The sequence below is a fragment of the Pinus tabuliformis genome, chromosome 5_2 (genome assembly GCF_031772625.1).
Source record: "Pinus tabuliformis cultivar Carrire ecotype Pingquan chromosome 5_2, CPIR1, whole genome shotgun sequence".
Lineage (NCBI taxonomy): Eukaryota > Viridiplantae > Streptophyta > Pinopsida > Pinales > Pinaceae > Pinus > Pinus tabuliformis.
Window position 1 is genome coordinate 834,895,940 of NC_142306.1, and position 25,949 is coordinate 834,921,888.

Genomic DNA, 25,949 nt, shown 5'->3' on the forward strand with positions numbered 1-25,949 from the left:
TCAGGTACATATAAAGATTATTGTAAATGAATCGAGTTACCCTCATTCAATTGAGGGGTAACATTCCCTACACCCTTTCCGGGATAGGTGGCATTGATTCCAAGTATAATCCCACGATTGTTTCCATCGCTACCAAATTAGAGAGAGCACCCTTCTATCCGATGAAGTGCCTTGAAGCACTACAATCAATAAGCCAGATTCCCAAAGAGTCTAAAGGAGAGAGCCAATGTAAGATAATGCTTCTTTATCTTATCAGAAACAACATTTGATTCTTCATACCTGGGGTTCCTTGCTTTCTTTGAAGAGTCGGCTATTTCCTTGATGACCTGCATTCCTTCAATCATTGAAGATGTCCCTGGAATGATTGTTATCATCATCAAGTGATGTGTCCCTACCATTCGGACACTCTTTCGCATAATGGCCAAACTTATTGCAAGCAAGGCATCTTCCTTTCCTTCCACCCTTATATCCGGACTTCCCATTGAAGTGATCTTTAGGTAGGCCATCAAATGCTTCCGCTGAACCACTCGGATAATATTCTTTGCTTCGACTTCACCCTTGGTGAATTTGAAGAGCAATGAGGAATCCATTGAGCCTTTTGTCCTTTCCCAACTGTCTGGTGATTTCTCTTTCACTCTTGCTTGGGCTTTGTTTTCACCTCAACTCTGATACCATGTTAATTTTAGGTATATTCTATGCTTAGAGCAATTTATTTCAATTTTCATAGTTAGCTCAATATTTTTTCCAAATTAGCAATCACATCAGCATAATAGTAAATTGCAGATAGAACATAAACATAAATCGCAGAAAACAAGCCAAGACAAGAGGGCACAAGATGTGGCGCTAACCAGGGACAAACCCAATGTGGGGAAACCCTTGATCAATTCTTCTTATATGTTCTTCAATAGTTCAGCAGAGAGAGAGAGAGAGATAATACATATACAACATAAGTCAACACTTTGACTTATCTAAATAAGAGCATAGATCATCTCTAAGAAGATGATACATGGGGTAGTTGAACTCAGTTGAAGACATGTTGCTTCGACTTATTATCCAAGGTTACTCCATCACCATGTTGCACCTATCATTGTGTTGCTCCTCATCATCATGTTGCACCTCACTGTGCTGCACCATGCTGCAACCATCATCACTATGTTGCATCTCATCATGCTTCACTAATCATGACTGTACCCATCACTGTATTGCATCATGTACCATTGTTGTCCCATGTGCCATTGTTGCACAATGTACCAGTGCTACACCAATCAACACCATGTTGCACCATTACTTCTGTCATGTTGCCATACTGCACTGCAACATGCTGCCTCTGCTGTCCCATGTGCCATTGCTGCACCATGCTGCCACACTGTTGTCCCATGTACCACACTGCCTTCCCATGTGCCATTGTTGCACCATGCTGCCACACTACTGTCCCATGTGCCACACTGCTTTCCCATGTGCCATTGTTGCACCATGTTGCCACATTGCCTTAGCTGTTGGATATAGCCTATGGCCTAGCCCAGCAGCAAGATTGACTATGATCCACAATCGCAGGATACACACAAGGCTTTCATCAACATGTACAATGCTAATCTGTGTGTTATAGGAGCTTCTTCTCATTAAGATATCTGAAGAGACCTCTCCTATCAACCTGATCCAAAACAAGTAAAAGCAATGGCCCAACACAAGTCACTAATGGAGAAGAATACATAACACAAGTCACTAATGGAGAAGAATACATACTTCTGCACTTCTATTCATGGGCAGTGTTTTGGTCACTGGTTAGGGCTCCCACTGTAACCTACAACAATCCAACAATCATGCCCAAAACACACCTTAAATTATGTGGCCTCCTCTCCTCTCCAAGCTAAGTGATCTTGTTGTTTGAGGAGGCACCTACAACTCCTTGTATAGGGATGTTTGACCCTCAAAACAGTACCTACAGGCCTATGGCCTAATCACAACAGGAAGGTCCCTTTACTCAGCCTGTTACAAGAGAATATCCTTGTGTTTTCTTGCCCAGAACAGTCCCTAATTATTGCAGCCCTCCAACAAGGTACTTCAGTCCTCCTTCCAGCACTCGGTCACCTGAAAGTGACCCTTCAAACCCTTGTTGGTCTGTCTTCCTTACTACGGCTAGGGTAGGATAGACCTGCGTATTTGGGCAGCATGAATAGGTCTTCTTCACCATGCTATATCTCTCCTTTAGGCAGCGTAGAGGGCAAGTTGGGCAGCGTATAGAAGTAGGGCTCTCCTCCCTTGAACTGCGGTTGGACCATCCTCTTTAGGACTGCGGCTAGGGCAACTTGTTTAGCCTCCTTTCCTCCTGCATCTAGGGCTTCATCCCCCTAGATTTCTCTTACACTAAAACCCAAAGCGACTGGAGAGAAATCAAGAGTGAAGTGTGTACAAATGACTCTCAAGTCACCTCCTTTTATACTAAAATGTTGAGCACACGTGGGGGTTATTTGGTTGCTGGCCAACCTTGACAAATTGTCCCATAACACAAATAAATTCATATCTTCATGAATACTTATCGAAATCGGATGATCTTTAGATCAATCCTACACCTCTTGATGAGAGGGATCCAAGAAAAATATCAGCTGCCATAAATAAGATGACCCACATGGAGTTTGGCCCTAGTTGCCAATTTTAACACTAAGTCTCCAGAGGAAGAAGCTCAAGCCCCAGCCAAGTGTATGAAAGGGGAAATTAGGGCTCGAAGGATCCTTATAGAATCCATCAAGGATCCCCTCATACCTTATGTTGCAAAGTTGGAGACATCAAAAGAAATCTACAAGAAGTTAGTAGAATTGTTCTCCGTAAGCACCGTTGGAGAAGTCATATCCTTAAGAACCGAGCTATACAAGATGAAGATATCAAAGGAAGAAGGAATAGCCTCATACTTTATGAGCGTGTCAAAATACGAGACTAGCTGCAAGAGCTAGGGGAAATAATGTCTGATAAAGAAATAACCACACTTGTGCTCAATGCACTACCGGAGGAATGGGGCAACTTCGTAACAAGCATCTATGGAAAGAATGAAGCTACCCCATTCAATATACATTGGACATTATGTAAGATTGAAGAAATTAGGTCAAAAGCAAATAGCGATGGGGGACTGGGTGACCAAGTTCAACCATTTGCTTCCATGGCTAATAGAAAGGGAAAGTTTGGAAAATTTGGTCCTCAGAAAAAGAAGAAGGATATGTTGAAAGATCCAATGCTATGGTTGTCAGGAATATGGGCATTACAAGAGAGATTGTCTGAAATTCAAGAAGGACAACAAGAGGAAAGAAAGAAATGAAGCTCATATCACCAAAGAAGTGGAAGAACCTGATGAGAAGAAATCTAAAGGGATAGATCTTCACTATTAGGGTTTCTCCAATGCATAGCAAGGAGAAGTAGGAGGTGAAAAAGACCTCCACCATGGCAGTCAAGGTGAAAAGCATTATGACAAGATGCATCTTAGTAGAAGATGGCATCATAGTAGAAGCATACCATTGAAGCAAGAGCTCATGACATAATTAGAGAAGCTTGTAAGAATAGCTGAAGTAGAAGTCTACATGGATGTAGCAGTAATCTTATAAAATAAGTAGCTCTTGGTAATCTCATTGAAAGCATATATAGTACATATGGTTGAAAGAATGTCATCTAGCATGATAGAAGGAATTCATCATACATAATCATCATGAAAGGAGCATTTGCCAGATAAGGATAATCTAGATCCTCTGTTGGAATCTTCACTAGAAGTTTCACGTTGGAAGAAGCAAGTATCTCGCTGATTATTCCACCTTGTGTGGGATACATTGTTTAGAAGGATGATGGTATGGTGACAAAGGAGTGCAGCAGGTCAAGATGATTGAAGTACTCTCAATCAAGGAAAGGAAGTTGTCGAAGGAAGTCTAGATGACCAAAAGGAGAAAAGAGGTATGTATATATTTGATAGATTAAGTCATGTCATCATATAGTTGCAGATAGCATGGGTAAATACTCTACCTCGTGAGCATGATCAAGGATCTCTTCCTTTGAAAAGATGCATGAATGCATGGTTCACATATTGACTAGATGAAATCGACATAATATGTCCTCATATGGAATATGAGGTAGTTGACAAGATGAAGGAACTATGGATGGAATGTTCCTAGGAAGCAATTTGTGAAAAAAGTGTTGAAAAATGTGTAACTAGGTTCGGTCTTCATAAATATGAAATGTACTTTTGATTCTTGTATATTGTAAAATGAAAGAAAATTATTATTATTATTATTATTTTTGGAGCATGAGTTTCATGCTCAAGGTCTTTTATTTTATAGGTCAAACACCCATTGAGTGCTTCTAGGGTTTGTTCTAAGTCAAGAAGTCAAAAGAGTCATTTTCATAAGTTGAAGACCCCATTAGACACATTGTAACTTGTAAAGAAAATTATTTTTGTCATTAAAAGTGTCAAAATACCCTTCAAGACCAAGTCGGCCTAGCAGTTGAGACGCTAACCTATTTTGAGGAGCCACGTCCACCTTGAGAAGCCTATATAAAGGAGGGAACTCGACCTCCTTGAGACATTCGTCACTCACTCATTCAATCAAAGGAGAAGAGCAAGAAGGCAAGCGAAGAAGGAAGAGGTCGAGGAAAGATTTTTTTTGGGCTGATTCTCTCTCAGACATGTGAAGAAGAGAAGCTAGGGTTTGCTACTTCAAGGTCAAAATTCTCTATCTGTTGGAAGAGGATCAAATTTGTTGGAAGAAAGGTATACTAGGTCACCTACTAGCCCTAGACAACGAAGCAAGGCAAGCGAAGTTGTTAGGAGGCCTTGGAAGGCTAATTTCGCTCACACGTGTGGATGCAATAGCAGTTGCAGGGGGCCGAAAATTTCAGACCTACAGTATTGGCCAAAATTCTAAAGCTGAGGGTCGAAGTTGTGATGCTGCAAGAGATTTGACTAGTTTTGACTTGGACAAGGGAAGTGCATCATTCAGAAAGGTTGGACTTGGTCTTGGTCTAGAGGTCTTGGAATTCGTCAATTGAAGAATCTATAAGAAGAAAAGAGACTTTGCGGGTTTTCCTCTCAAGTGGAGAGGTTTTGGCCCTCGCTTGCAGCTTACATTATGTGTTCTTGTGTATTATTGTTCTTCTTGTTTTGGTAGTTGTTTCATGATATCCGGATTCCAAACATAATAATAAGTGAAGAAGCTGATAAAGTAAGAAAAAGTAAAAAGACATCACAAGCAGTTATCATAGAAAGAGAAATCATCTTAACTATTGCCCTATAGATTTCTCAAAAGAAAGAAAGGAGAGATCGTGAAAGATGCAACTATGGTTATGTAAGAAAAGGGAAGTCAACATCCGATGACTAGAAGAATTGATCATGACATCTCCATAGAAAAGAAAACCATGATAAGATTTGTAAAGAAAGGAGACCCTTGACATATGAAGTCTTGGAGATGTGTTTATGAATATGCAAGATGTTGATTTTGCAGGCAAGCAAGATGTCATGATGAAAGGCCATCACAAAAGCTAACTTTGATTTGATGTTCATCTTTGATTTTTGAACATCTGGATGGGTTGACACAGGGCTACCGAAAGAGGGTTGTAGATGTCAACTACAACTAGTGCTCATGTGGTTGGATGAAAGATCCTAAAGGAAACATGACTTGGAAGAGGTAGCAATATGAAGAAAAGCCAGATGTGGACTAGAAAGATCACTTTCTGATGAAGAAAAGGATGACATGACTGATACGGTTTGTGAAAGAATGTGATAGATCGTTGATGCCCTACTAATGATGAAGGCTCCATAATGAAGAATATGAAATTCATGACATCGAAAGGAGGAGCTCTAGTAGCAGCTGAAGGTACCATGATCTCCACCAAAGATCTCTTGTGGGAAGCATGTCCCTACTTAAGAGGGAGCTTGGACAAGTTCATGGTTAAGAGGGAGCTTGGACAAGTCCTCGAATAAGAGGAAGCTTGGGTGCATTCCTTTTATAGGAATGGGTATATCTTCCCTAGTTGAGAGGAAGAGATAGACACATCATTTTTATCTTCATATTGTGAAGAAAGAATGGAAGATTGGGTAAGCATTTGACATCCGATACTTTTGAGGATGTGGTAGGGCATCCAAGATAAGGGTAGTCATAGAGGACCGATATTCTTTGAGGACTGGGAATCCAAGATAATAATAGTCCTAGAAGGACATACCCTATGAACACTTGGGTGAGGTATGTGCCTTCAGAGACAATGATGGTGTCTGTCAGTCGTTGGTTTCATCAGCATCTTGTGGGGAGATAGAGCTGTTAGTCAAGGCCTTGCTATGTGACAATGCTGGTTGGTATAATGCAAATAGATGGCTTACCAATCTGTCTCTTCTTATGAGAATTCTTCAGATTGAGAATGTCCAAGTACCTTTTAAGAATTATGAATACCTCCCTAGTTAAGAAGGAGTGTTGAAATATGTAACTAGGTTTGGTCTTCATAATGACATATGTAATCATGAAATTTTAGAAAACTATAACCATTTCCCCATTCTAGATGACATAGGTTTGAGACATCTAATCTCTGCTACTGAACAAAAATACTTGTGTTTCAGACATTGGTTCTTTCTGCCTTGTAGAGTCTGCTGCAACACTTATGAACAGATCATCACAGACTGATATATTCAAGTTCCAAGTTTAGAAATTGTGGAGTTTTTATAAAAGCTTTTACAACTGTAAGAAAACATAAAATAAACCTAACACCAGCAGAATATACTCAACAGATGTTTTTCAATAATGTGCATCACAATAATTCAAAAATGAAGTTATGAGTATATGACACAGATGGAAGATTTTATGGTAGAGAGATACCAACCTGAATTCTTCTCGGTACACTGAGCCAAAAATCTAGATTTGGAATCACCTAGAAATGCAAGCATATTAACAAGTTAGAACCCTGAACATAGCTTTCTTATTAACAAGTTAGAACAGTGGACATAGCTTTCAGAATACCACCATTTCTATAAGTTCCTCACCCAGCCCTCTCAAAATGTTCACTATCTTAATAAAACATCCCTACAATAACAACTGTGAAGAAAGAAAACCTACAGGAAAGGGAAAAAGAAAAACACGGAGAAAGGGAGAGGTGATCTTCAAAAACAAAAGGTAAGAAAAATGTATTGTTTGCAAACCAATCACAATTACCACAAACTAGCTCAGCTTCAGGATAACATCTTAAATACCCTCAAAAAAGAAAGCTAGTAATCTAATGACTAAGCAAAAACATATATTTTTCCTTAAATAAATTCATTAGGAGGCTTTACGTAAAAAATGAATGACATTTTATACCAAGTTCGATGCAATGCTAGATTGGAATTCAAGATGAGGTCTATTGCAAGATCATGTCTCATCGCAATTTTCATATGAAATGAACTTTAAATATTTGTGTTGTTGCAGTATATGAGAAAATTATGCAAATCGTATTAAACCAATGACAGTAGGGCAAAAAGAACTGATACCTCTTTTCCATGGATTCCAAGCACAAAAAATCGATACACAATACCAGTCAGCAAATATGCTGTGAAAATGCACAACAGGCTGGAAAATTGAAAACACATTCAATAACATAAACATCAGTATCTATACATATTACATCAACCAACAGCAATGTAATATAAAGCATTCAAAATGACACAATATCTATAATGTCTCAGTTTCAGTGCTGTGCAATTCATTAACAACTGGCAATGAGAAAATATCAGTCTGTAAAGAGGCTTCTAGGTAACTTACACTATTAGAAGGGTACTAAGCCAACCCAACCCTTTCCCCCCTATAGATGTAACTGCAGGGCAACCTGCAGGATGCATCATTGTTGTTGCCTGTACACAAAATCATCATATCCATCAGAAAAGTCTGATCTAAATTCCTCACCTTCCAGAATTGCATGTTTTGTAAATTAATATTATATCTTAGCTCAAATTAAATCAACAACTGTTGAATTTCCCTCCACATCGAATAAGCTCCCCACTGACAGAATTTACTGATGAAATCACAAGCAATAACTCCTAGATTTATGGTTATATAAAACCAACCCTGAAATACTCCAATGCAAAAAATGTTTCATCCACTTTGTGTCAGAAGACAAATGAAAGATACTAGCCTTATGTCCAGAGAGAAATGTTACCAATGATAAACTGACAATGGAATCCATAAATGCAGACATGCACACCATGCAAGGATTGGTTCTGACATCTGGCATAGTATGAATTTTTATTTCATTTACATTCTTGTCCACCAAAACTTAGGTTTGGTACTAAATGAAAAGTTAACAAAGAATGAAAATGAGGAACAAATGTCTTCCCAGCCTTGGTGAAATATAAGGAAATACGTAAAAGATGCCTGAGTAATCTTCTAGACATCAACTGTAGATACCATATTTAGATACCACTAGAAAAATCCATTACTAAGCTGGTAACATGTACAGATGTCAAAGTATTGACACTCCAATAATATTTAAGATAGGAATTTTAAACATTTATATAATGGTCAATTGGTTTTAGTAAAATGTGTCTAATGTAACATTTGAACAATGAATCAATGCTAGGGCTTGTGCATGAGCTTTAGGTGCATGCTATTTTGTTTGGCACTTTGTACCATTAATCCCTGACCTGATTTAGCAAGTCTCTGTTGACATTTGTTATCCCACCTCCTGCTTCAAGGCCTCTAATAAACATTTATGGCTCAATCATGGCCTGAGGTGTTGGAAAATATGGTAGCCATGGTCGGTATTTTCATCTTGAAAAATAAACAGAAATTTGAATTTTTAAAAGTTGCCTCCAAAATTGATTAGGGGACTGGGCCCCTAAGAGGCACCCATTCAACCCCACTTGAAGTATAAAGAAAATCATTTCTCCTCATTTGGGGACACAATTTCGTCACACATATCTGATCCAGTGAAATTATTTTTAGGAGGCCGAAATTCTAGGAGGGCCGAAATTTCAGGAACATGGATTTTGTCATGGCACTTCATCATGATTTTGGTTTCTGGTCTGGTTATTATTCTGCTATTGTTAATTTTGATGTATAGATGAATCTGGAAACTCTCTCATAAGGAAGAACATTTTCTGGGTTTTCTTCTCTGTAACTGCCTAAATGATATGGAATTTAATGCTGTGCAAAAACTAATGTTTAATTGATCATTGAAGTAGTTATCAGGTGAAGAAAAACTTAATTCCAGCAGATGTCCTAGAAAATCAACATGGTATCAGAGCAGGTTTTCACTGAAGAGCAGTTTATTGCAAGTTCTGAGCATTTAAATCAATTTAAAGAAGGCCGAGTTGAGCTCATCAAGGACGAAGTCTGATGTAAGTCTCTGTGGTGTTATTTGTTTGTTTTAGGCCTGCATTAAGGGTTAAGAGAGCCGAAGATCAGTTCTGTAAAGGGTTTCAGTTCAGCAAGTTTGGGTGAGGGCTGAGCCCTAGAAAGAGGCCTAAACTGGCCTCAGATGTCCTCCTATTAAAGATGTCGAAGGTTCTGGTCTAAGCAGGGAGTTTTTAATAGGATCTATGACATAAAAAGAGACCTAATTTGACCTCTGATCCTGAAGAGAACCAGCGGTCCAGCGACAATCCTTTGACCAGGAGTTTAGTTTAATAGAGAGCATGTAGACTTGTGCATACGTCTGTCCACTAAGCCACATTGGACAGAGGTTGCTTCCAGCCCTAAATACTGTGGCGTTGTGTGACAAGTTTCAGATGTATGGGTTACCGTACCTTTGTCTGATCTATGCGAAGACTAATCAAGTCTGAAATTCTGCGGCATCTAAAATTTATGGTTTGTTGTCAATCTCTAAGGTATTTGAGCTTCTACAGCTCCCTTTTACAAATCTTCTGTGATTCAAATTTCTCTATGGCTAGGACTGAGCTACCTCAGATCTGATTCCTCTTGTGGAATATGAGCCTTCATGGCAATGCGAGTTGTCTACAAGTGTGGCAATCTCTTTACAAGCTTTGTGTAGATGTGAGCCCCATAATCCAGTTCTATGAACCCAAAGTCATAGCTCTATGGCTCTTTATGTGCAAAGGTAGCATTGTGCAAGCTCGCATGGCACCCTCCCAGATCTATCAAATTCTCTTCCTATGATATGTTCTCTTTTAAGGATGAAATGAAAATCAATGCAAAGAGGACCAAAACCCTTGTTGAGGCAGAGTAGAAACATGGATATTGTGAAATTTGTTGCAAGTTCTATGAAGATCAAAAAGTCTATAAATATCTGAAGCCAAACCTGTAGTGTCTCCTATAATCAGAAACAATTGCCTGGTATGTGAACTGTTCTGAGGTTAATTTCAGAAATTTGCAAAAGTAATTAAGTATATTCCTCTGTATTTAGCCCAAGTATCTATATTACTTCCGAAGATAGTGCGAGCTGAAATCTAGCCTAGAAAAAGGAACTCGAAGTCTTTGCTTGGATCTGTTGTGTGCATATTGTTGAGAAATGTAACTAGTTTCGGTCTCCATAATTGTTATTTTGTCTCATGTTATGATATAATTTTTATAAAGAAAATGTAAAAAGAAAAATATTATTAAAGCATGGGTTTCACACTTGCGTCATTGGTCAAATAGGTGAGCACATCCATTGCATGCCTATAGGATTTGTCATGTAATTTTGTCTTCAAGCAGTCATTTAGGCCTCTAGCTACAAGTCAAACTTCAGATGCACTTCAAGTCAAACTTTCGAAGCACTTCAAATTGGCCCTATTATAAGTCGGGCTTATGACACTTCAAGTCGAGCTAGAAGCTGTTCATGCCGGCCTTGTTTCAGACTACTCGACTTAGGAAGATTGGTATATATATCATGAGATTCGGATCTATTTGGGACATATCGGAAATCAGTTTATAATTCAATGAGTTAGATAGATTACAAGACAGAACTGAGACAAGACTAGATGACCGAAAAACATAAAAGAATCTGCTCCTAACCAAAACAGGAAGTGGTCTGCTCAGAGTGAAGGTACAGGGATATTTTGGAGACCCAAAAATTACATTCAGAAGCACAGTAAGAGGTCTGCAGGTCACAGGAAGCACAGAAGGACCAAGAGTTGCAGTAGGTACAGAGATCCAAAGTCTACAGTTAGAAGAACAGAGGTCCGTAGTTTGCAGGAAGAGGAACAGAGGTCCGAAGATTGTACAGTGGTATCTTAGAGGTCTGAAAGTTGCGACAAGAAGAGCAGTGAAGTCCAGGATGGCATTCAAACTCTTGAAGCTCGCAGGAAGTGGCATTTTGACTTGAGAAGACTCTTGGAGAAGTATTGACTTGTAGCTAGAAGGCTTGATTTGGTCTGATCTTGGAAGTCTCCTTTGAAGTTGATAAGAAGAGAAGTTCTTGTGGATTTTCGCCTGTTGGAGGGCTTTTTCCCTGGCATGGAGCCTACATTCGGTGCTTTTTGTCTCCTGTATTTACATTTGTGGTAATTGCTTGATGAAAGAAAACAAAAACAATTAGTAAGAAGACAACAAACTTCACAAGTAATTATCAAGCTAAGGAGAACCAACGTTAACCTACATCTACCTTGATTTTCCAATATGGTATCAGAGCTAAGGTAAAGAAGAGACACCACATCTAAAGAACAGAAAGAAGATCATCAATGTAGCAATCACTTTTGCAGACTTATTTGAAGGCATCTTTTAATAAGCAGTTCACCTCCAAAACTTTATGTCCAATCCAATGGCTTATATGTGCAAGGAAAGCAATAAGTTAATAGGAGCATCCAACTACACGGCATGGAAAAGAGAACTGACTTAGCCCTTAGAGAGAATGATGTCATGAAGTACGTTCTTGGAAAGGTCCCTGTTACAGATTCAGAGGATGAAAAACAAGTTGAAAAATATGAAAAAGGCGATGTCAGAGCTCAAAGAATTCTCTTTGAGTCTATCAAAGACCCCCTCATTACTTTTGTATCAGAACAATCTACATCCAAAGAAGTTGATGATACCTAGGTGAAATTATACTGTGTCAACACAAGAAGTCACATGATAGCCTTAAGGACTCAACTATATCAATAAAAAATGACTAAAGAAGACACTGTAGCTTCCTTTTTCATGAAGCTATAAAAAATCAAAGATAAACTCCTGGAAAGAGGTGAGAAAATATCTGATTCAGAATTAATCACAGTAACAATCAATGCTTTACTTAAAAAGTGGGATAGTTTTGCAAGTAGCATCTGTGCAAGGAAAGAACCTCCATCATTTGAAGAACTATGGTCTCAATGCTCAATAGAAGAATCCATCATAAAAGCTAGAAGTAATGCTCAATCTGACAATGAACTTCTCAAGCCTTTGCAGCAAAGGCAAGGAAGAATTTTGATAAGAAAAAGAACAAAAATAGGGATATGTCCGAAGTCCAGTGCTTTGGCTGTCATGAATATGGGCGTTACAAATCAGATTGTCCTAAGAACCCAAAGAACAACAAAAGAAAAGAAAGGTCTGGGGCATTAACAACTGAGGATGAAGAATCCTCTAAGAAGCATAATGAAGATGTCAAAGACCTCTACTATTGAGAATGATGACTGGTGTATCATACACCAAGTTTGCAATAAAGTTTTGGAGAATAAAGACATGCTTAAGAGATTTGTTTTCTCTCTCATCAGAACTAGTAAAAAGAGGAAGAAGTAGAGCATCTTGATTTGGCATTGCTCTTAAAAAAATAAAATCATGGAAGTGACAATGTCTTGTGAAGGACTTTGTAGCAGCTTCCTGTGATTATAAAAGACTAAGGTATGTAAACCTTGAGGTACATATAATTGTTTTTATGCACATAGGGTCTAACATGAACTGTATTAGGGTTTTTGGTACATGTTTGGTTCTAGGGTTTGTAGTCTTCATGTTGTTAAAAGTTGTTGGTACCTAGGATTTTGTAAAACCCTAGTCGGTACTTGGAAACCCTAGTCAAGAGAGAAACCCTAACCCTAATATGTTTATTCCCTGACAGAAACCCTAGCTTTTGGTTTCTAGGGCTTGTAGATAATTTAGGGTTTATGGGAATCCCTAGCAAACATGGAAATCTAGGGTATGACATAGAGACCCTAGAATTACCTAGGGTTTGTACTTGAAAACCCTAGAGTCCATCCTCTAAGATTCCATCGAATCCTTAGATTGCCAATTTCTTGTAATTGTATATTTTGCTTGGTGGTACTTGTCGGTGAATGTTGCAGGTACATAAGGAAGGAAGAAAAATGAGAAAGATCTATTGATCTTATGCCATGAAGAGCATGATGAATGGAGGGAATGGTAACTTGGTAATCAAGTTAGATCCTTGGGCACTTTGATAAAGGTAGACTCATATGGAGATGGGCCATGAGGATGTTGATGCTTTGTTGAAGAACACTATCATGTTGAGGTAAGTTTGATGTTAACATCTATTATTGGTTATATTGTTAACATGTTTTTGCTACTTGGAAAATGTAACTAGGTTCCATCTTCATTAATGTATTTGAGTCATCATGAAATGTACTTGTCAAAAGAATAAAGAAAAGATTTTTTATTATTGTATCAATGACTTATTAAAGCATGGGTTTCATGCTTGGGTCATCATTATATTAGTCAAAGTCTGTTAATTTTAGATAAAATGGTATGTTCTATGCTTAAGAGCAATTTTAGTTCAATTTTCTTATTAGCCCAATATCAATTTCCAGATTAGCAATCACATCAACAGGAAAGTAAATTGCAGATAGAACATAAACAATAACAGTAGAAGACAAGCCAAGACAAGGGGACATAGAATTTGGCGGATGCCAGGGAAAAACCCCAATGTGGGGAAACCCTTTGATAAATTCTTCTTATTATTCTTCAAAAGTTCATCAAAGAGAGAAAGTACAATATGAATATTCACTTGCCCAATCAAAGTGAAATCTGACCAGTCAAACAGCAACAACAGAAAGCCCTAACCAAAAAGTCTATGCTAGTCAACAGGGCAGATTTTGACCTCCAAAACAGCTCGGTCAAACTCAGTCAACTCGGCCTCCAACAACAAATCAAATCAACCCAAAAAAAGTTTGAAAATATCCAGCCAAACTTGGTCAAAGAAAGTCAACACTGCAGTCAAACCCTTCTGCAATCAATGCTGGTCAAACAGTACAGTCTGGATTGTTTTTTGTGCCTAGAAATGCAGCCTGCCCAAATAGAGATATCCCTCACAAAAACGCATTCAAACAGGTCAATGCTGGTAAAAACCCTTCCTGCAACTTTGGTCAACGCTGGTCAATGCGAGAACAAAACTGTCCTTCACATTTGTGGAGAACTACCTCAGAAATTCGAACCCAATCAAGAAGGAGAGAGAGATATGTGAGTGAGTGAAGTGTCGAAATGAGGAGGAGGCTCCTTGTATTTATATGCAAAGTTGTGGGCTTGACAACCTAAATTAGATGGCTGGCCAACCTTTACAATTTGTACATAATACAAATAAATTCATAATTTCATTTGTACTTGTCAGAATCAGATGATCTTTAGATCAATCCTACACGTCTTTGAAAGAGGAATTCAATAAAAATATCAGCTGCCTCATATGAGCTGTCCAAAGTGAAGTTTGGGCCTAGTTGCCAAATTTAACACTCCCTCTCAACTAGGGAGAACTTCACCTGTCAAAACATTTAACAATTTGTACCATCTCTGACATCCCTGTTATACTCTGCTCTGCTTGTATTGCTCTGCTGAACCATGAAGAAATAACGAAGAAGAAATGGTCGAGAATGTGTCATACCATTCTTCACTGACCCGAAGTCAGTCTCCAATAATCAATAGTGTATCATACCACTCTTCATTGACCCGAAGTCAGTCTCCATTGATCCCAGATCAATATCAAACATCCTAACATAGGGGGTATGGTAGTACACGATGCGTCCATCGGTAGTACTATGGTCCCTATCCTCATTTCCCTACTCATTGGCCAGATGAGAGGTACTTCCCATGAGTCTCACATTGCATGGGTAGGATGTGTCGGCAGGAGAAGGTGAACCACTCATCCTGCTTATATGCTATAGGAGAAAGTGAACCACTCATCCTATGCATATATCAACATGGGGTATCACCGGGGAAGGTGAACCACTCACCCTGTAAACAGTGCATCACTAGGGAAGGTGAACCACTCACCCTATGGTCACTCATCAATCCAAGAAGTACCCCAAGCCCCCCGGAGCTCCCAAAGCTATATATCCATCTCATACGCGACGCTCATAAGAGGGTCTCTCCACGACTCCAAGTCGTTCACGAAAGGTTACGAATTTGACCTTCCCTAGGGGCTTCGTAAGAATATTGGCGACCTGATCATCCATCACAATGTGTTGGAGCCTTATTGCTCCTCATTGTACCATATCCCGGATAAAGTGGTACCTAATATCAATATGCTTGGAGCGATCATGAAACACATTATTCTCAAAAAGACGAATCCCACTGTGGTTGTCGCAAAAGATCACGATGGTATCCAACACATGTCCAAACAGCTCACTAAAGAGCTTCCTTAACCAAATAGCTTTACAGGAGGCCAAACTAGCAACAACGTATTCAACCTCAGTGGTGCTCAAAGAAACCAACTTTTGCGTCCCGCTCATCTAGGAAATCGAAGCAAAACCTAGAGAGAAGCAACATCCAGATGTGCTTTTGCGATCCACCACACTGCCAGCCCAGTCTGCATCAAAGTAACCATGGAGCCTCACATTCCCGAAAGTGTATCTCAGTCCATCGATGATTGTGCCTCGAAGATATCTCAAGAGATTCTTGGCAGCAATCCAATGTATGTGATGAGGCTCGACCATTAACTGACTCAATGTATTCAAAACATATGTTCGGACGGGAGTTCACCAAGAACATTTGGGACCCCATGAGTTGACGATACTCAAAAGGATTTCCCAAATCGGGCCCAACAACACTTCTATGAAAATTTCTATATAGAAATCCAACTGCAATGATTAATATTATTCCTTCTACTTATTATCACAGAAATAAGTTATTCACAGTGTTCTTATGACAAATATCGAAATATATTCTACTGCAGCCTTCACAATTAAAATATTGCAGAAAGTAAATGCAAAGAAAAATACAGGCACAAATACAATCACAATGACAATTATTTTTGGACAATCGTCCCCAGAAAAACCCAATGTGGGAAAACCGGTGCAGTAGATGAGGGTTTCTTTATTATTCTTCAACAAAATCTCATGTACAAGTTACAACCAGCAAAACAAAAGTGAGAAAATTTACATACACTTCCTGACAAATCTCTGATTCAGGAGAAGTACTCCTCTTCCATCTGAGTCCTTCTGCGTCCCTCTGCATCAATTTTCCCACACTGGCCCAGCATCAAACTACTCACATAGTCCTAACGTCAACCTATCTCTACATTACCTCTTTCTGCGTCACAACTTCTGCACTGTCTCTCCCTGTCTGCGTATTCTTGCCTTGCACTCTCGAAAGATGTTGATGCCCTCTCTTCCTTTCTCACTTGCAACTCTCCCTCTGATTCAATTTTCTCCTGTCGAACTTCGACCAGTGAGTTCGCACCTTGCCCAAGGAAGACCTCCTCATTCTTTTGCCAAACTTCCAACCCTAGAAAATAATGCATCAACCCCATGTCCTTCATGTCGATGTCAGGCCAGGTAGTAACTCCACAAAGCAAAAATTGATTCTTGTAGTTTATTCCATCAGGTAGGTCTATTATATACATGAGAGAGAGACTGTTCAGTTCATCTCCCGATGACTGTTCATATTTCTCATTTATTTATTTACATATATTTACCCAATCACAAGGATTAGGTGTCAACATTCCCCCCCTTAATCTGAAGGGATGTTGGTGAGTCCAAGCATCATTCTGAATCGTTCAAGCTTTTCTCTTCTAAGTGCTTTGGTGAAGATGTCTGCAATTTGCTCATTTGTGGAACAATGACAGAGATGGATTGTTTTGGCCTCAACATGATGTCGAATCAGATGATATTTAGTATTGATGTGCTTCATTCGATCATGGAACTTTGGGTTCTTGGCCAACTTTATTGCAGAGGTATTGTCAATCATGAGTGGAGTTGATTGTACTTGTTTTACCTGCAAATCTTCAAGAATTTTCTTGAGCCACACAATTTCTTTTGTTGCTTCAGCTACTGCCACGTATTCTGCTTCTGTTGTGGAATTTGCTGGGACTGATTGTTTGCGTGATCTCTAGGAGACAGCTCCTGCCAAGACTCATAGCATATCCTAAAGTAGATACCCCAGTTCCTTTGTCTCCATCGAAGTATGAATCAGAGTATCCAATCAAGCTGAAGTCGTCCACCTGTGTATACTTGATTCCAAAGTCTTGAGTTCCCTTCAAGTACTTTAGAACTCTTTTTGCAGCAGACCAATGTCCCTCACAAGGCTTTTGCATAAACTTGGAGAGGACTCCAACATCAAATGAAATGTCTGGTCTGGTAGTAGTTAGGTAGTTGAGACTTCCTACAAGCTGTCTATACTTTGTTGCATCCTCAAATTATTTTCCTTCAATAGATGTGAACTTTGAGTTTTGTTCCATTGGAGTAGAAAGAGGATTGCACTCTGTCATGCCAAACCTGTTCAACAGATCTCCAATGTATTTCTTTTGAGAAAGAAATATGGACTTTGGATGTTGGGTTACTTCAATGCCAAGATAGTAATGAACATAGCCCAAATCAGTCATTTCAAAACTTTTCCCCAATTCCTTCTTTATGGATGCAATGTAGCTTTCATTGTTCCCTGTCATCAAAAGATCATCTACATATACCACAACATATACAACTGTTTTGCCAACTTTCTTGACAAATAAAGTTGCATCATCAAGATCAAAATGTTTGAAATTGAGTTTCAGAAGATGCTCAGTCAGTTTTTCATACCAGGCCTGCGGTGCTTGTTTGAGGCCATACAAGGACTTCACAAGTTTGCATACTTTATGTTCATGTCCTTTCACAGCAAATCCTTCAGGCCGGGACATAAAAACATTCTCTTTTAGATCTCCATTCAAGAAAGCAGTTTTTACATCCATTTGATGGACTTTCCAACCGTTATGAGCTGCTAGTGCAAAGAGTGTCCGGATGGTAGCCCATTTTGTTGTGGGGGCAAAAGTCTCCTCATAATCGACCCCTTCCTTCTGTGCAAAACCTTTTGCCACAAGCATAGCTTTGTGCTTGTCAAGTGAGCCATCAGCTTTATACTTGTTCTTGTAGACCCACTTGCAACCAATTGGTTTGGTTCCTAATGGAGGATCAACCAACTTCCAAGTGTCGTTCTTTATGAGGGCATCATACTCCTTTTGCATCGCTTCTTTCCATTCATCATGAGAAGCAGCTTCTTTGAAGGAAGTTGGTTCAAAATCTGTAGACAAGTTCAATTCACAATCATAAGAAACATCCATATCAACAGGTGAATTAGAGTCATCTACATCACCTCCATTTTGCCGGTTTGAATTTCTGGTTCCTGTCTTTCCAATTTCATCAGGATGAACACTTTCAAGTGTCTTTGTCACCCACTTTGGGGGACCTTTCTGAGATGGTCCAGGCTGCTCCGTTGATTGAGTTGGGACTGAATCAAGATTGAGTCTCCCAATTCTATCAATCACATCACTTAAAGCATCATCCGTTGTTGGAGTTTCATGCGGGGGAGAGTGTTCTTCAGAAGAAGATTCCACATGTTGATCTAGTATAGGAATCCCCCCTTCAAGATGTGGAATCTGATTATCAAATTCTTGAAATGATTTTGCTTTTGCGAATCTATCCAAGCGATCAAGTTGCCGCTCAACAACATTGTCAGTTTTGGATGATTCAAGAAAAATTACATCTCTAGATACAACAAACTTCTTATTTACTTCATCATAGAGGTGGTATGCTTTGGAGGTGTTTGAATACCCCAGGAAGATACACTTACGACTTCTAGCACCAAGTTTGTTTCTATGTACCTTTGGTATCAAGGCATAGCAGGTGGAACCAAAAACCCTGAGATGCTTTACCGAAGGAACATGTCCATACCACATTTCATAAGGAGTCTTGTTTCTTATAGCATTAGATGGACATATATTCTTTATATATGCAGCACATAGAACAGCGTCAGCCCAAAACATTATCTTTACATTTTTGAAGAAAAGCATGGATCGTACCATATTTAAGATTGTCCTATTCATTCTTTCAGCTACACCATTCTCTTGGGGATTATAAGGCACAGTTGTTTGATGTTTGATCCCATGTTGGCGAAGATAGTTTTCAAATTCATTTGATGTGTATTCTTTTCCATTATCAGTGCGAATAGACCCAATATGAGATTGTGCATCATTTTCAATCCATTTATGAAAATTCTTGAATGTTTGAAAAGCATCAGATTTGTTCTTCAATAAATAAACCCAACACATTCTGGTGTAGTTATCAATAAATGTCATGATATATTTATTTCCATTTGCAGAAGGAACAGGCATTGGACCACATAAATCTAAATGAATGAGTTCAAGCTTCCTATGTGCTCTTGAATGTGAATCATGAAAAGACTGTTTGCTATGCTTTCCTAGAATACAAGCATCACATTGCTTAAGTTTCCTAGGAATTGTAGGCAAACCAGCAACACCATTTTTCTTCAATAAGCGGAGACTATCATAGTTCAAATGTCCAAATCTAGCATGCCATAATAAACTTGATGGAAGTGTACCTTCTTCATGATGACAATTGTATGAGAAATGTTGTGCATGAGTAGAGGTTCCTTGCAGCTTGAGAAGCCTTTCTTCTTCTATTCCCCTCATGACAAGTGAGTGGTCAGATCCTTTTCTTACCTCAAGCTTGCCATCAAACATATGAATGGAGTGACCTTGCTGGTGGATGTGGACTAGGGACAACAAGTTTCTCTTCAGTTGTGGGAGATATAGAACATGATGCAGAAGAAAGTCTGGAAGACCAGGCAGTTTAAGCCTGATTGTGCCAAGCCCTGATGGCTTGATTTTTGATTGATCTGCAAAGTATACTGTTCCATCAACATTGTCAGTGAAATCTTCAAAAAAATCTTTTCTATGAGTCATGTCGCAGGTTGCTCCTGAATCAAGCAACCAATCATTTTTCCAAGAATCAAGTGAAGCATTAAATAGATCTTCATTTACTCCAATATTACATTGTGCCACAACATAGTGAGCGGATTCAGGTGCTTTACCTTTGTCTGTATCATCAGCTTTACCTTTCTGTTGATTTCTTTTCTGCTCAATTTTGTCCCATGGTAACTTGCATGTAGAGGCATCATGTGATCCATTTCTTTTGCAGCGAATATAGTGCAAATCTGCCTTTTCTCCTTGAGAATGTCTGCCCCCCCTGCCTCTGAAATATCTTCCTCTTCCTCTTCGTCCACCTCTTCCTCTTCGTCCACCTCTTCCTCTTGTAGAATCTTGAGCAGGGTGCTTTTCTTTATGAGCAAGGCACACAGTCTCTTCAGAAGATTCAGGGGCTGTCTCCTTTCCAAAAGCTTTCTCTTTCAGCAAACTTTTTCACAAGAGAGTCAAAGGTTATATCTTTGAGATTTCCATTTGCTTGCAATGACTCAAGATAATTAGAGTAAGTAGGATAAAGTGCCTTGAGAAAAGTGATAAGAGGAATATCCAATTCAACCTTAGTGGATTTGATATCATGCATTATAGATTTTACTTCAGATGCAAGAGCAAGAGGATCATTATTTTGCAGTTCAAGAGTGAAGAGTTTAATCATGAGTTGGACAACTTCAAGTGCAAAATGTGAGTCATAGAGTTCTTTTAGCTTTTGTAAGGCTTCAAAGGTAGTTGAATATGACGAAATATGGCGACTCACCTCTTCATTTATAGATGCTGCAATTAATGCATAAGCTTTGTTGTTCTTGTTTTCCCAAATGACGAGCTCTTTGTCTGAGGTAGGCTGTACTGGGTCATTGTCTCCTTCTCCGACACACACTCCTTTCCACAACTCATTGAAAATGAGAGTGTGTTTTATCATCCGGGACCATTCAAGATAGTTCTCCTTCCCAGTGAGAACTATTCCCACCATGGATGTGATTGAATGCATTCTGTAAAAAAAAATTACTTTTGCTGATAGAAAAATATTTCTGCTAGTATACAGTAAAATTGTACTCAAAAGGGCATTCTCAAAAGATTTCAAATCCACCATGTGACCCACATAAATCCATCATTATATAAATCCACCTCATATAAACCTCATATAAATCCCATAAATGTCAGCGGTTTTATATATATATATATCAGTATATATATATATATATATATATATATATATATATATATATACCAAAGAAAAAGATGATATTAAATATACCAAAGAAAACACTGCGACGCTAGCGATTTTGGTTGTTTAATTCATATCATGGTCAATAATCAATCATGCACCGCGAGCTCTACAAAGTTGGAGCAGCAACGGCATCACAATTTGGGAACCATTCCACGATCTCCATACCATTTCGACTTCTTCAAAACTCAATTACCATATCAGCGTTCAAAACTCAATTACAACATATTATATGTGATCGAAGCAACTATTACAAAGCGTCGAACCAAGTCTAAGTCGACAGAGCCACGAGTTACAAATCAAGTTGGCTATGCCCGCGCAGGTTCGAACCTCGCTATCGACGCAAATGAGGATCTAATGCCTGGAAATGAGATGCAAAAAACTGAGAATGAAAGGCAAAGAAAAATAGAATACAAATGTGTGTATACTCCACGCCAACACCAGAGAGCAGCGCATTCAATACAAGGTTACCATCTCGACTTCTAAAACCCTCGGTCCAAGAACATTTCCTTTGTCACCGCTTCGTATGACACAAGCTCAAGCGTGATTCCTCAGCGAAACAACGGTCATACATTCCTTCGGCATGGAGATAGACAGCAGAGCACTCAGTGATTCAGGGCGCGCTCGCAGAGATGTTTAACGTTATGTGAGAAAACGTTGACAGTCCAGATGGAATATGGTAGAGGCAGCAGCGTTTATGGACAGTCGCCTTCTGGCAGACAGAGAGCGCCCTTTTTTTTTTGTCAGAACAGCAAACGTTTATGGACAGTCACCTTCTGGCAGACAGAGAGCGCAGGAAAGGAATATGGCAGACAGAGGAGTTACAAGGAGCATAAGAGCTAAAAAAAGGCACTGGCTCTAATACCATGTCAGGCCAAGCAGTAATTCCACAAAGCAAAAATTGATTCGTATAGTTTATTCCATCAGGTAGGTCTATTATATACATGAGGGAGAGACTGTTCAGTTCATCTCCCGATGACTGTTCATATTTCTCATTTATTTATTTACATATATTTACCCAATCACAAGGATTAGGTGTCAATAGAATTCAACTTCAAGATTCTACTTGCAATCTTGTATAAGCCTAGATGACCCTATTAAAAACAAGTCATCCACATATAATACCAGAATAAGTGGCTCATTCTCTACCAATAAGTGGTAGACAATTGGGATCAACATCACTTTTGACAAATTCCAACTGCTGCAAGTAACTATCAATCCGACCATACCATTCTCTAGGTGCTTGCTTGAACCCATACAGGGCTTTCTTTAATTTGCAAACATGAGTTCTAATTTCATGAGTTTCAAAGCCTTCGTGCTATTCTATATACACCTCCTCTTCTATCACCCTGTTCAAGAATGTTGTCTTGATATCCATCTAGTGAATCTCCCATCCCATTTGAGTTGCTAGGGATATAACACATCTGATAGAGGTGTATCGAGTAACTGGGGCGAAGGTCTCTTCATAGACTATTTCTTCTTTCTCAACGTACCCCTTTGCAACGAACCTAGCCTTGTACTTCTCTATACTACCATTTGTAGCACATTTGATCTTGTAGATCCATCTTGATCCTACAATTGATCTATCCTCTGGTCTAGGTACTACTTCCCAAACATCATTCGTCATGATAGAGTTGTACTCTTCTACCATGGCATCCACCCAAACTTGGTGTTGAACGACTTCCTGAAAGCTAGAGGGTTCTTCAACTTGAGCTACCAATGCCTGGTATCTGTCAGGTTGTCTACGTTGCCTTTTCTCGGTTCTAGGAGCTCCAACAAACTCCTCTGCGTCCCTTAGTGTCTATCGTACTTCTCTGTTGGTTCTACCACTGGTGGTGGGAGGCTCAATCAACTCCTCCTCCTGATCCTGTTGTTCCATCTGCTGAGAACTATTTGGATTTCCTCCTTTTGAGGAAATATTGGTACTAGTCACTGTATTCGATCTAGGTGTTTGTCTTCTTGCCTATCCTCCTTGCTGCCCCTGCTGCTCCTGGACAGATCTTTTACTGGCATCTCTCAATATTTCCTGAAAGCTCTATCCTCCATGAACTTTGCATCTCATCTCACTACAATCTTCCTGCTGCTAGGAATGTAGATTTTGTATGCCTTTGAGGTCTCGCTATATCCTACGAGATACCCCTTTTTCTGCAGTCTGATCCAGTTTACTACGCTTCTCGTCTGGAATGTGACAATATGCCACGCTTCTGAATATCCTGAGATGGTTGATTCTCGGCTTCTTCCCTGTGAAGACTCCTTCGGGAGTTTTCTTCCCCAATGCTCTATGAGGAGCTCTATTCTGGATATACACCACGATGTTGCAAGCTTCTGCCCATAAATACTTAGGTAGATCCTGATCATACAACATAGCTTTTGCTGCCCAAACAATAGTTCTATTTTTCCACTCTGCTACTCCATTCTGCTACAGATTATATGGAGTTGTCCACTCTTTTGATGCCCTCCTTTGCGCAGAAATCTGTGAAGTCTCTGTTCGTATATTGTCCACCATTATCTGAACGCAATACCTTTATCTTTTTCCCTGACATATTTTCAACGAGAGCCTTAAACTCTCTAAACCAATCAAAGACCTCATCCTTGGTCTTTAATACATAGATCCAGGTTTTTCTAAAGTGATCATCAATAAAAGTGACAAAGTATTCGCCACCACTAAGAGCTCTTGTGGACATTGGACCACAGATATCTGAGTGTATTAATCTCAATACACATTCTGCTCTATTGTTACTTCTGGAAAAAGTTGCTTTAGCGTACTTCCGTAGCACGCATCCTCGACATAAGTCATCATGCTCACTACTAAGGGTTGGTACTCCTGTAACAGGCTCTCTGAGCATCCTTAGTTCTCCATGGTGTAAGTGTCCCATTTCCTTGTGTCATAATTCATTTCGTTCCTTTTCACCATTATAGTTGTTGCCTATCAGTGCCATTGGTGACTCAAGCAGCAATCTATACAATTTGTTGCTTCGAATCCCAATTTGTCTTTTCTTCTTCTAGCTTGGATGCTTGACGTATACTTTCTTTCCTATGAAGTATACATAGTATCCCTTGTCTTGTAATTGGGACACTGAAATCAAATTCATTCCTAATCCTAGCACATGCAGAACATTGGTGGCTCAGATGCTGGTCCCTGCTTCCGTCTGAAATGTTATGGTGCCTCTCCTTACTGGAGTACATTTCATTATGCTTCCCATAGTAATCTAGAAGTCCATTTGTTCTTCTCGATAGCTTGAGAAATGTTCTCATACTCCAGTCGTATGAGCTAAAGCCCCGCTATCAGTGTACCAAACATCTGTTGACGTTGAATTTGCTAGGCATGCAAATTCTTATTCTAATCTAGTCGACAACTCTAAGACACTTTGAGTATCCATCTTGTGCTATTTTCAACCGATTTCTGACGTTATCCTGCCCCAGCAACTGTCGCAGGAAAAACTACGTCCCACTTGAGAAAACCCCTCTTTGTTGAATCTTCTGTTGCGTTTTTTCTTCTGTCGCTGACAGATTTCGATCAGAAAATCTTACCTCTTTGTCAACTCACTCAAAGAGAGCTTTACCACGAAAATCTGGTCCTTCTCGTTTGAACTATGCAAACCCCTTTGAGATTCGAATTACTGCTCCTTCAGGAATTTCAAATTCCTTTCTTTCTTCAACGCTGGGTCTTCCAGCTCTTTTCTTCTTGCTTTACCTCAGCTCCGATACCATGTGAAAATTTCTAAATAGAAATCAAACTATAGTGATTAATATTATTCTTTCTACTTATTATCTCATAAATAAGTAATTCATAGTGTTCTTACGGCAAATATCGAAATAGATCCTAACGCAGCTTTCACAATTAAAATATTGTGGAAAGTAAATGCAAAAAAAAATATTGGCACAAATACAATCACAATGACAGTTATTTTTGGACAATTGTCCCTGGAAAAACCCTATGTGGGAAAACTGGTGTAGTAGATGAGGGTTTTATTATTCTTCAGCAAAATCTCATGTACAAGTCACAACCAACAAAACAGAAGTGAGAAAATTTACAGACACTTCCTGACAAATCTCTGATTCAGGAGAAGTACTCTTCTCTATGAGTCCTTTTGCGTCACTCTGCATCAATTTTCCCACGCAGTCCTAGCGTCAACCTGCCTCTACGCTACCTCTTTCTGCGTCACAGCTTTTGCGTTGTCTCTCCCTGCTCTGCGTCTTCTTGCCTTGCACTCTCGAAAGATGTTGATGCCCACTCTTCCTTTCTCACCTGCAACTCTCCCTCTGATTCGATTTTCTCTTGCGAGCTTCGACTAGTGAGAAAATCGATCTTACTCGGGTAACTGAGTATCTACCTCTGGTGTGTTTTTCAAGTGCCCATCAAGCCTCCTCTTATAATCCTCTCATTGATCAATGAATGGCCCAAATTAGATCCTAATCAATAGCTAGGATCATATTGACTTGATCTCCGCTTTCTTCTAGAAGTTTCACCCACGACTTGATCTCCGCCTTCTTCTAGGAGTTTCACCCATAGTTTAGACTAATACCCATTAATTATTTTAATTTCTTAAGTTTAGACTTAGGGTCCCATTAAAAATAATTAATTATTTTAATAAAACTGTCTCTAAGTGGAATTTCCCAAAACGATTTCTAGATATTGGAGAATACATGTGTCTAAGCCTCCCTGCAAAATTTGAGACTTAGATCGCATCTGATGCTACCA

At 39.2% G+C, this 25,949-nt stretch overlaps 1 protein-coding gene across 2 annotated transcripts in view; it reads right to left on the reverse strand.

The window, feature by feature from the left end:
- Window positions 1–25,949, reverse strand: part of LOC149161921 (autophagy-like protein) — a 290,688-nt gene that overhangs the window by 7,413 nt on the left and 257,326 nt on the right. For both annotated transcript variants that reach the window (XM_089437085.1, XM_089437084.1), the window contains 3 exons: window positions 7,755–7,843; window positions 7,484–7,562; window positions 6,841–6,888 (listed from right to left, as the gene is read on the reverse strand). In XM_089437085.1, coding sequence (XP_089293211.1) covers window positions 6,841–6,888; window positions 7,484–7,562; window positions 7,755–7,843 — 216 coding nt within the window. The remainder of the gene's footprint in view (window positions 1–6,840; window positions 6,889–7,483; window positions 7,563–7,754; window positions 7,844–25,949) is intronic.